This window comes from Engraulis encrasicolus, chromosome 5 (genome assembly GCF_034702125.1).
Source record: "Engraulis encrasicolus isolate BLACKSEA-1 chromosome 5, IST_EnEncr_1.0, whole genome shotgun sequence".
NCBI lineage: Eukaryota > Metazoa > Chordata > Actinopteri > Clupeiformes > Engraulidae > Engraulis > Engraulis encrasicolus.
Genome location: NC_085861.1, coordinates 37,620,974 through 37,633,473, shown reverse-complemented (window position 1 = coordinate 37,633,473; position 12,500 = coordinate 37,620,974). Strand labels below are relative to the sequence as shown.

Sequence of the window (12,500 nt, the reverse complement as noted above, 5' to 3'; positions counted from 1 at the left end):
TTGGGCACTGTGGTCCAATTATGACTAGGAAAAAAAATTGACTGCAGCATGCAAAGTTGAAGGCATTCTAGACCTTAAGAATGTTCTTATTCTGTGGGGCTTGATTTGGAAGTAAGTAAGTATGCCTTTAATTATCCCGCCATGGGGAAATTCATTTGTTGCAGCAGTAACATACAGATTGTGCAAAGACAGTAGACAGTATACATACAACAACACAGGACCAGGAGGTTAAAAAGTAAAAAAAAAGGAAGTCCTTGGATTCAACTGGACTCCATTTTAATGAGGTGAAACCTACTGTTGAGAGGACTAAAGTATAAACGTCCTTCAGCATATACTGTATATCTAGAATAGGGCCAAGAGAGACCATGGCATCTTATCTCAGTCTGCCGCTCTAGTGCCCCGTGTGCAAGACTGTCTTCAGGGGTATATTAGGGTGGTGGGTGGGCACTTAATATACGGTCGACATTTTGGGGGGACCTCAGATTTGAATATTTTGTTTCCTTCTTATTTTTTTCTTTTTACTATTGTCCATCTTTGTTGTTAAACCCATGTTTTGTTTATTGTATTGTTTTATTAAAAAGGAAAGGTAAATGAAAATATATTTAACAGAAAGAAAGAAAGAAAGAAAAAAAAGAATGAAAGACAAAAAATTAGGTCCCCCATAAGGGGTGGTGGTGGTTGGGTTTAAAAAAATAAATTAAAAAATTTAGCTACGTAGTTGAATAACAGTTTTTCCATTTGCAGCATCTTGGGGTTTTGGATTGACCTTTTAATAAGTCACAGGAAATTGGTAGAACATGTTGCTTAAAGTAAATATTTGCTCTTGTTTGTCCAGGTTCATTTGCATCTACGTATGCCTTGGGTATATAATGTATCCCAAAACCCCAGGATCAACTGTGGCTATTTTTAGGATCCACGCCCTTTTCCCCATCCTTTCACCTACAGGATAGCAAAGGAACCGGGACCATTACAAATATTTGGAGAAGGGAAATACCGGTAGTCTCTATCGATATGCATTATTTTACATTCAAATAATAGATTACTGGATTTATTAGCACATATTTTTTGTATACTTGTGATTGTACATTCATAACATGTGAAATATATCTATATAAATATAATTATATACATAATAGTGTAAAATAGCCTCTACAAACAGCCCTGTTTGTAAACTAACTGCACTAGAAGAAAGAAAAGACAAAAAAAAAAAGACTGTCTTCACAGACCCGGTGGACCTGCCCTGCCTCCACACCTTCTGCCAGCCGTGCCTCACCAATCTCCCACAGGCACAGAGAAAGGCAGGGGCCAACTGTAGGTATGTAGTGCATCTTCGATATTTGCTGTTCCAAATTGAAATTGCTTGACGACCAGACCCAAGAGATGTAAATTGAGGACACTTATCTCTGATCAGTAGCATTGAAGTGATGTAATGCAATGTTTTTCCAGGCTTGTCCAGCGTGTGCTTAGCCATTTGTCCAGGCGTGAAGCCCAGTCTTCTGAGGAGCGTGGACAGGGAGACCCTGGCCAAGATGGCTCGGCGAATGAACGCCACCTCTGAGGTAGTTTTTCAATTAGTACCTCAGGCCCCCATCTGGTGCTGAGACAGTGAAGCAAATGTATACCGTATTTGTATATGTGTATTTGTACACATCTATATGTGAAAATATGTCCTTTATTGTGTGTATGCTACTGCATACCTGGTTTTGCAAGAGTATATGGAGAAGTGTGTTGAAGCTGTTTCATCTTCTCTCCTTCCCTCTCCTTTCCTCTCTTCTATTCAAGTCTACTACTATATTCTATTCTACTGTATTCCATGTGTGTGTTTGGAGCACGAGGAGAGGTTGAAGTTATTCCGCATGTGACTGATCAGAAGGCCATCTGCCTTCTACTGCACTGCACTCACCTCTACTGTATACTCTTATCTATTCGACTCTACTCTCTACTCCCCTACTGTAGATGTGTGTTGAGCATGAGGAGAAGTTGAGGTTATTCTGCCTGACGGACCAGAAGCTCATCTGCCTCGTCTGCAGAGAGGGTGAAGAGCACCAGGGCCACACCTTTAGACCCATAAAGGAGGCAGCGCAAGCATACATGGTGAGAATAGGAGTGTTATTATATGGTGAATTCAGGTAAATTGGGCCACTTTGGGCCATTCGCTTATATACAAAAATGTGGCCCAATTGGCCTGAATTCCAAAGTTCCTTTCAAGCTATTCAGTTCATTATTGCAAAATCATTATAATACGTTCTGAATGTTGTGTACTCATTGACAGTAGATACTGTCAATGTGTGTACTCTAAGTTTGTACATGACAGTTGTTGCAGAGCAGGGGTGTCAAACTCATTTCAGTCCAGGGGCCACATGCAGCCAATTTGATCTTCAGTGGGTCGGACCCGGACGGATATTGCAAATTACTGCTTCATATTGGAATCGCATTGCTAGTCAAGTTTTAACAACCTGAAATCTCAGACACCTGCAGCAACTCTAATGGGCTAAAGAATGTCTTCTTCTTTTGACATTCTTATCCCCTCTACTTGTCTGGGGCCGGATTGAACTTGACACCCATGTAGTAGACCATTTTGGCAACAGGGCTAATACGGCCATGATGTGTTTGATATGTAATATCACCTGTGGTGTTTGTTTGTGATGTAGGAGGAAGTGAGGCAGGTGTGTGAGTTTGTCTCCAAGGATAACAGTGACCTGGAGTTCATGCTCAAACTCCAGACAGCAGAGGGCGCCAAAACAAAGGTGAGAACCAGAACTGTCCTTCAGTCTCTCAACCACTTTTCCAAACTCAAAATATTCCTGATCAGTTTCCCTCCAGTTCCAACTCCCTATGTGACTTCAAAAACATGTCTGAATGGTTTTGACGACGAAGCATCTGCTGCTCAATCACAATTTGAGTGATAAGCAGATGTGTCACTGGCTTTATTTTGTTGTGACATGTTAAAAGATGTCACTTGTGACATGGCATTCTCCATGTCAGACTGATGTGATGAACTGACAGCTGTGATGTGATAATGTTAGTCTTGTTTGTCTAGTGGTATTTTGACTGAAATCTTAGAGATGAATGAACTTGTTTTCTTTTTCTTTGCCTCTAAACAGGGGTGGTTCTAGACCAAAATTGGCAGGGGGACCGAGGTGGGGCCATTATTTTTTCAGGGGGGGCACATACATTGGCAAAAGAGATACATTTCTTATCTTGTGAATATATAATATACAAAATGTATATCATGTCGCAGTCGTTGGTTGTTCTTCAGCACAGGGGCCACAACAGGGGCCAGGAGGAAATCTATAGGGGCCCTGGCCCACCCTGGCCCCTGTCTAGAACGCCCATGCCTCTAAAATGTTTTGGCATATGGTATAGAATTAGTAACTGACAACTTTGTCTGGCACCTGACCACAGGAGAGGTCTAGTGCTCTGTTGGATCAAATCTCTGACCAGTTCAAGCCAATGCACCAGTTTCTGCGTGAGAAGGAGGCAGAGTTGCAGAGGATGGCACGAGACGAGGAGAAGCTGGCGACAGAGTGTATCGAGAGGAGCGCGGCGGCGATACAGAGGCAGCTGCTGGAGGGGAGACAACAGCAGGACAACCTGAAGAGGGCACTGGAGATCCAGCAGTCAGACCAATTATTACAGGTGAGACTGGACTGACAGGAAATGGGAAGAGAAATGAAAGTAAAAGTACCATTGTCATGGCATGCCTGGCATGGCACATCAACCTGACCCCCTTTTTAATTTTTTTTTTTTACATTTTCTACATTTCATTCTTGAGTTTTTGCTTTTTGGGACTTTTTGGCCAAAAAACCTTTTCATTGCTTTTGAATTCTTGAATTCATGATTACATGACAATAAATATCTTGTGGCGGACAGTGAGCAAAAGGGATTTATGCATTTATTCCTCATCCGAGCAAGGGGTCAACCCAACAGACATCCAGAGGAATGGACTGCTTGAGCAGGAAAGCTTAAATGTAATCAGGCCCACATAAAAATAAGAATACCAAAAATTACATCGTTTCTTAATATTAAAACTTTCATTACTGTGTACACAATCTGTTTTTGCATCCAAAAGATGGGCTGATGTAATTTTGTTTCCCTATGGTGTGTGTGTGTGTGTGCGTTTGTGTGTGCATTTGTGTGTGTGCGTGCGTGCATGCTTTTGTGTGTTTTAATCAGTGGTGGGTTGAAAGTGGCCGTTCTCTGATGGAGGAGCTGAAGTCAGACAGCACTGCTCATACTCAGAATGCTCAGGCAGCAGGGTAAGTACCAATGTTATGCTACATTCCATCACATCACATGTACATAATATTATGTTTAGCAGGTGCCTTTATCCAAAATGGGGGGGTTAATTGTCCCAGGTTGTTTTGTCATCTTCCACAGGTTCACTGTGTGAGTCTGTTATCGGCCCTGAGCAACATTCCACTGATACTGCAGTACATATCAGTAGCAGAGGGGTTTTCATACTGGTGTCCTGTGTTTTGTTCCCATGGTGACAGGTACAGGTCAAAGGTGAGAGGTCTGAGTGTGAGCCAGCCGTGTGTTGACCTGGGCCCGTACGAGTCTCATCTGGCTTTTTTCGTCTGGAAGCAGATGCTGCAGGTGGTCACGCCAGGTAAGATGGCAGATCAAGTCTAGGTAAAAGAGTCTTAAGTCTTCTAGGAAACAATGTATTGTGTTTTTAGATGCATCCAAGCATCCCTATAAGAGGGTATGTCTGTCCGTCAGTCTGTCCATCTGAAACGCTTTCTTTCAATTGTTATTCTCTCCTGTGTCCACAAGGCGGCAGGGCATAGACGGACGCATCTTTGTCCGCCTGTCGGACTTGTTTTATCAGATCTCCATGGTAATGTCCCGGAATCTGCACAACAGACACAGTGGAATTGGCAAAGGAATGTTCAGTATCATGTAGAATCATGCTTTTTAGATGTGTCCTAGCATCTCTATAAGAGGGTATGTCTGTCCGTCAATCTGAAATGCATTCTTTAAATCAGCCAAAACACGATCTTTGCTGCCATTTTTCGCATTACTCTCTTCATATTTATGCTTTTCTTCTACTACCGGATCGTGATATCCCTACTAGGAAACAATGGTTAAATTGGGCATCACGTTTCCGCCATTACTCCTCAGGACTTGTTACGGACTTGTTATGGAACCTCCTTGGCAAAAGGGACAGGACTCCCTAGCAGAAGAGATGTTTAGTCTCATTGGGACAATCCTGGATAAATAAAAGTTAAATAAAATAAGAGATGACATGTTTATGGCATGCAGAATTCTCTTGTTTATATCAAGGTCATAAAGCTCTTGAAATCTGAACTATTTTGAACTGGTAAATGAATGTTTACCAGCATGAATTATCTTGTCCTTTTCTCACTCCTTTAAAGCTTTGTCTTGAGAAATTCAGTCAAGGTGCTTCAGCCATTTCCACTGTGGCATTGCAACACACACACACACGCACACACAAGCACACACACGCACACGCACACACACATTTTCAACATGCAGTGAAAATGAAATGAGTATGTATGAAAGTGTGTGCCTGCATAGTGCTCCCACATTGAAAATGACCTGTGTGCGTGCGCATGCTTGTGCATGCATGTGTGTGTGGTATCCCCACAGCGGCCGAGCGTGTGACGGTGAGGGACCCTGGTGACGAGCGTGTCCGTGTGTCCCTCGGTGGCTCCAGCGTACGCCAGACAGACCGCCGTGACGCTGTGCTGCGAGACTACAACCCTGTACTGGTGGCTCAAGAGGCTTTCCCCTCCGGACAACATTACTGGGAGGTAAGCGATAGGCTCATCCACATGTTCTCTCTGTGCGTGTGTGTGTGCGTGTGCGTGTGCGTGTGCGTGCGCGTGTGTGTCTGATTCGGCAGGTGTAGGCCTATGTGTAGTAGGTTATTGGCCCTTCTCCTAAGGTCTCACTGATGTTGCCCAGACCCATAACTATTAACAAAAACAAAAACAATGCATATATTATATATTAAAAAATGCGGATACAATGTGGGTGCAGATAAATGTGGATACAGAATTACATCTGTGCTGCTCCGGTGTTGTCTCCCCAATGAAGATTTCCTGCCTCTCTCCTGTCGATACACCAGATGATAAAGCAGAAACGTGAGGAATTACCCGTTTGTTCTGCTAATTCCTGTTTTAGGTGGAGGTGGGGGAGAAGCCAGACTGGGGGCTTGGAGTGGCCGTCACAGACCCCCAATCTCCCCACACCAGCCAGGGTATAATGCTCTTCCTCAGCCACCAGAGGGGGGGCTACTGCATTCGTGAGTTTGGCAACCTGACGCCTCTGCAGGTGCGCGGTAAGCCCAGGAGGGTGGGGGTCTTCCTGAACTGCGACCGGAGGAAGGTGTGCTTCTATGACGCCACCAGCATGGCTCTGCTCTACAGCTCCATCAGGCCGTTCGAGAGAGTGCTCTATGCGTGTCTGTGCCCAGGACTGTACCTGGACGGGCGCAACAGCGCCCCCTTAAACATCTGCTGGTAATGCAAACGGCTCAAACACCCTCAGGTGGACTAATGACTCAATAGCGCCTCCCCTCACCATCTGCGCGTGGGTGGTTGATGTTTAAGGGCGCAACGCAAAAAAACAAAACAAAAAAGTTTTTCCAATTCCTGAAAAAAATGATGGAAAAAAATAAAGCACTTAGTGGTCCATGGAATTTTGCCTTTTTTTGCCATTTTTGGGAAAATGTGTCTTGCATCAACTCATTGCATAGGCATGTCACACCGCAGGAAAATGAGGTCACGCCACAGGAAATTCACTGCATTATGGCCATTTTAATCTGAGACATCTGAGCTCATGCTTACTTGATAATGACATTGTGTTTAATCTTAATATGTGTTTTCATTTATAAAAAAAACTTTTTTTCCTTCTATAAGAGCAGTCACACCACAGGACACCATAAAATGAACCTAAGCATTGCGTGACAGAAAGATTGCAATATGAAGACATATTAAGAGGTTAAGAGTCACCTTAAACTTCCACAGCACTCTCCAATAACTGAGGTACTGACTGGTTAGGAGCCAGTCTTCAAGACCCTTGTAGTTGGCCTTGCAGCTGCCCATTCACAAACATTGACATACAGTTAGGGCCATAAATATTTGGACATCTGCACAATTTTAGTCTTTTTGGTGCTGTACACCATCCCAATGGATTTGAAATGAAACAAACGAGATGTACATTAACAGCAGACTTTCAGCTTTAATATGGGGGTGTTTGCGTCCAAATCGAGTGAACTGTGAAGGAATTATGACATTTTCTATCAGTGCCACCCCATTTTTAAGGGACCAAAAGTAATTGGACAGTCTAGTATTTATACATCAAACTTTCCATTTTTAATTATTTGGTTGCAAATACTTTCCAGTCAGTTACAGCCTGTAATTTGCAATCCATAGACATCAATAGACACTGGGTTTTATCTCTGGTGATGCTATGGTGGGCTCTCTATTGCAACAGTCTTCAGTTCCTGCTTATTCATGGGGTGTTTTCCCTTCAGTTTTGCCTCCAGCAAGTGAAATGCTTGCTCAACCGCACTCAGGTGAGGTGATTGACTGGGCCATTGAATAATATTCCACTTTTTTGGGGTAGAAATGGCTTAGTGGCTTTCAGATGAAGCTTTGGGTCATTGTCCATCTGCACCGTGAAGCATTGTCCAATGAGTTCAGAACCATTAGGTTTAATATGACATGATAATATAGCCTGAAAATCTTCAGAATTCATCCTGTGGCTTTTGTCGGAAGTCCTCATCATCAATAAATACAAGGGGAAAATAGTATTGACAGATATGCATGCCCACACCATGACACTACCACCACCATGATTCACTGATTGGGTGGTATGCTCTGAATCATGAGCAGTTCCTTCCCTTCTCTATACTCCTTTCTTCCCATTACCCTTGTACAAGATGATTTTTGTCTCCTCTGTCCATAGGATGTAGCTCAAGGCCTATACAGTCTTTTTAAGACGTTGTTTGGCAAAGCCAAGTCTGGTATTGCTATTTCTGATGCAATCAATCATTTACATCCTTTAGTAAACCCTCTGTATTTCCTATGGTGAAGTGTTCCTCAATGTTCTTGATCTTTTTCTTGATTGTTGCCTTGGACATGTATCCACCGTTCACCTGGACACTGTTCTACATCTAGCCAACTGTTGGGAGATGGGTTTTTGTTCACCAGATACAGAATATTGTCTGTCATCCACAGCATTTATCTTCCATGTCTGCCAGGTAATTTGGTGTTACTTTTTTCCAACATTCTGAACTCTTGAATTAGTCATATTCAATGTTTCCCCATCTCTCAAATGGGTTTGTTTTGATTTTTTTCAACCTTATGATGGCTTACATCACTGATGGTGACAGGTGGACTTTGGATCTCATGGATATTCCGTAAAAATATATGGAAATGCAAATGGAACACTTCACATTAACTCCAAGACCTTGTATTGACATCTTGTTGATGGTGTAGTAAGGGAATAACACACATCTGACTGGAAAATAGCTGAAAAGCCTACTGTCCAATTACTTTTGATCCCTTGAAAAGTGGGCAACACACACAAAAACCGTTGCGATTTCATTCCTGTTTGTGCGATATGGATTTTAACACCCTCACATTAACGCTGAGAGTCTACAGTTAATGCACAGCTTGTTTGTTTTATTTCAAATCCATTGTGGTGGGGTATAGGGTGGAAAAGGATGATGATTGTGTTGCTGTCCAATTATTTCTGGCCCTAACTGTACATGTCACCCCACAGGACTGAATTTGTGTTACGAAATTGAACTTGTAGTAAATATTACTGTCTTGAGTTTTTTTTCTCTTTCACATATCTTAATATAAAGTTAATATTCATGCAATCATGCCAAATGCTTCATACATTATTCAAAATGTTGTTGGGTAATTTATATATACATTATATTCCAAGTTTCATTAATGTTACAGTCACACCGCAGGATATTTGACATATAATTGACATTTGTTTTTTAACAGAAAAATAACAGTTTTGTTGGTTTTTAACCAATGTTATGAAAAAACATGGTGTCACGTCTCCCACCCGGGTACAGCACACACACCCTAAGGGCCCTTGCATAGTCAATGCAAGCAACGCAAGCTTTCACACGTTACTACATTCTCCTTTGTGAGCCAAGTACTGCCCCCAATGACAATGCATGTAACATGAATCAAGTCAAACATTTAGAGGATGCACATTGCTACACATCGACGCATGATGGCAGCCTAAGCGTCACGATGTGTAGCTTTGTGGTCGCGAAGTCATTAACATGCATTGACTATGTAAGCCCCTTGGATTAAAGAACGGCTCTCAATAGCCGTTAACTTGTGGAGTAACCCAGCAATATCAGCTAAAAGTGCTGAAGAGCCATTGTTGATGGCATGGCATTGATTTCAGTTTCTACACGACTTGTAAGGACAGTGTAGAAGACAATGTCTGCCTTTTGGTCCCACAGCCGTTAGTCAGAACCTCTGGGTCTGAATGACAACTTTTGGGACTTTGGACCCTGTCCCATGAACACCATCACTGGACCATTAAACCATCATCTTCACCCACCTCATGTGTGTGGTGCTACTGCTGTCATCATTGTGAATACATGCTCAGCACACCATTAGTGAGAGAAAGAGATGTAACTTTTTGTAGGCCTATTGAATGGCCATCTGTATCATCACTGCCAGACAGGCCTCACACACAGAGACTGACAGAGAGGAGAGAGATACAGTTGAAAGTGTTGCGTGCACCCTCAGTGATTTGTGTGTGTGTGTGTGTGTGTGTGTGTGTGTGTGTGTGTGTGTGTGTGTGTGTGTGTGTGTGTGTGTGTGTGTGTGTGTGTGTGTGTGTGTGTGTGTGTGTGTGTGTGTGTGTGTGTGTGTGTGTCTGTGTGTCTGTGTCTGTGTGTGTCTGTGTCTGTGTCTGTGTGTGAGAGAGAGAAAGAGAGAGTGTCTCAAAATCTATACTGTATGGGAAACACTGAACAGGCTGACCCACTGACACGGAAGGTGAAAATGTTAGCAGCAGGCCAGGTTATTTGCCTGCACCGCCTTCCTTATTACACAAGCATGACACATCAACGCTGTAACAAAAGGGTAGCTGTGGCCTGTAGGGGCAGCCGTGAGCCTAATGGTTCAGGAGATAGGCTGTAGATCAGATACCCTGTCCTTGAAAATTGTCGATTGCTTTGGATTAAGTAAATGTAATGTACTGTAATGTAAAGAGTCTGTCTTCTATATATCTCCATTTAGCTTTAAGCAACTGGACTTGTTATTGGAGCTCAAAAGATGTTTAATTTTTTTCATTAACACAACAATTCACAATCACCCCAAATCCAAGGCACATACACAAAAATAAATTATGAATAAAAATAAAAAACAACAAAAACAAAACAAAAAACACAATAATCATCTTTATCCCAACCATTAAAAATTAACTATATAACAAAACAAATTCCCATTCAAATTCCCACAGTATCCCAGCCCTCTGCTTCAATATGGTTACTTTTAATAAAATCATAAAACATGAACCAAAGGCGAAAATTGAGAGGTTTTGGAGGGTATGGTTCATGTTTTAGTGGTCACCAACCTTTTTATACTGTTTAACGTTTAATTCTTCAGTTGGTGATCCTTATCAGTTGCTGCTGGTCGATGGCAAAAATAAACACGATATCATGATAACACCTTGATTAATAAAAATCTTTTTTGACAAATCCTGATGTTTTGACATTTTACATTATATTTTGTTAACGGTGATGACTGTTGACTATAGCAGGTTGTTCCAATTCAGTAGTTTGTTCAGTAGTGCTGTGCATATGGAGGTGCTCTTCATATGAATCCACAAATCTTAATTCAGGTGAGTCATGTGCAGTGTTTTATTGTTGGTAGTGTGTGTTCATTGACAGTATATACAGTCAATCCGGAAAGCATTCACAGCGCTTCACTTTTTTCACATTTTATTATCTTACAGCCTTATTCCAAATGCTACAAATGAATCTCTGCTGTCAAAATCCTACACAAATTATTCCATTATGACCATGTGAAAAACAAGTTGTCTTGACAGTTTTGAAAATGTATAAAAAACAAAAAACAAAGAAATCATATTTAGAAAAGTATTCACAGCCTTTGCTTAATACTTTGTAGAACCACCTTTGGCAGCAACTACATTCATTTTTTTCATTTCGAAATGAAAGGGATTAAAAGGGAGGTCATCAGTGTGTGTTTCAAACGTTAAGTACATACATAACATTGAAATTGTACATTTTGAGTCTGCACCTGGCTAAAATAGATGGGTGTGGATTTTGAATGAAATCCTGTGGAGAGTATCTTGATTTGCTTCTGTAGTCACAGTGCATGTTGACATGCATGCTTCTTTAGGTGTAATTCAGATTTCCAATGTTGACGGCATTCATACATCCCTAAAGGATGTCAGTCTCACTACCATGCTTGACAAGCCAGATGATGCACTTTTTGGTAAAATTCACTTGTTTACCACTACACATGCTTAACACCATCTAAAGCAAATTTGTTTATCTTGGTCTCATCAGACCACAACACATGATCCATATCCTTGGTCTGTTCATCTCTTGAGACAAAGATAAACAAAGTTGCTCTATGGCCTAGATGGAATAGCATCCCTAGACCAGTCTTTCCCAACCAGGGGTACGTGTACCNCTAGGGGTACGCGAGAAAACTGCAGGGGGTACTTGGAAACATGTAATTTTATCAAATACATGTAGCTCAGTTACATTGGGATAGAGAAACTTGACTTAGGGGGTAAGTTACTCGTGGCACAACGAAAAGGCTTGGGGGGTACACAAGACAAAAAAGGTTGGGAAACACTGTCCTAGACTATTATTTGATGTGCTATTGACTTCGCAGCCATTGTAGGCACAGTAAATCCACGCGTTCCGGGCCCCGGCTGTGGTCACTGTCCATCAATCCACCTCGCAAGCACGCCCTGCCATTGCTCAATTCACATCGACCACCTTGTGGCAGGCCGCGAAATAGCATGTGAAGTAACAGACGGACAGACATGCCAACACACAAATCGGACGGTCGATCACATAACCTCCTGGCGGAGGTAATAATTAGGTGACATCAGAGAACCTGGAAGCTATTGCCGCATTCCCCAACGGTGGGAGATGGGATGTTTCAGACCTCGTAATTGCTGAAATGCATTGGAACGCCTGTTCAAGCGGTTCAAGTCGGATCCCCTTGTCTCGTTGAGGGTGAAGGCAAGTACAGGAAAGGTCACGTGGCACCATTTTGTTTTCTTGAAGACGGCTCGCAGTGCGTGAATTTCAAGTGTGGGTCTACGGATAAGGTGTTTTTAAAAAATATAGTCACACATGTTTAAGCTTGTATGACACACTTGCAAGCAGTTTAGCGTTTAGACCTACCAGAGATTCTTCCTTTGTTAAATCTAATGCAGACATTGTGTATCGTAGGCCTAGGATAAGTCAGCGTAAGTAAGAGACACGCCATCTTCACGTT

At 42.2% G+C, this 12,500-nt stretch overlaps 1 protein-coding gene across 1 annotated transcript in view; it reads left to right on the top strand.

The window, feature by feature from the left end:
- The window catches only part of LOC134449782 (nuclear factor 7, brain-like), a 7,479-nt gene extending 903 nt beyond the window's left edge, over positions 1–6,576 (top strand). Inside the window, exons 2-9 of the mRNA XM_063199889.1 lie at positions 1,480–1,559; positions 1,957–2,094; positions 2,652–2,747; positions 3,406–3,639; positions 4,177–4,259; positions 4,497–4,612; positions 5,617–5,780; positions 6,154–6,576. Coding sequence (XP_063055959.1) covers positions 1,480–1,559; positions 1,957–2,094; positions 2,652–2,747; positions 3,406–3,639; positions 4,177–4,259; positions 4,497–4,612; positions 5,617–5,780; positions 6,154–6,495 — 1,253 coding nt within the window. The 3' untranslated portion in view covers positions 6,496–6,576. The remainder of the gene's footprint in view (positions 1–1,479; positions 1,560–1,956; positions 2,095–2,651; positions 2,748–3,405; positions 3,640–4,176; positions 4,260–4,496; positions 4,613–5,616; positions 5,781–6,153) is intronic.
- The last annotated feature ends 5,924 nt before the right edge of the window (positions 6,577–12,500 follow it).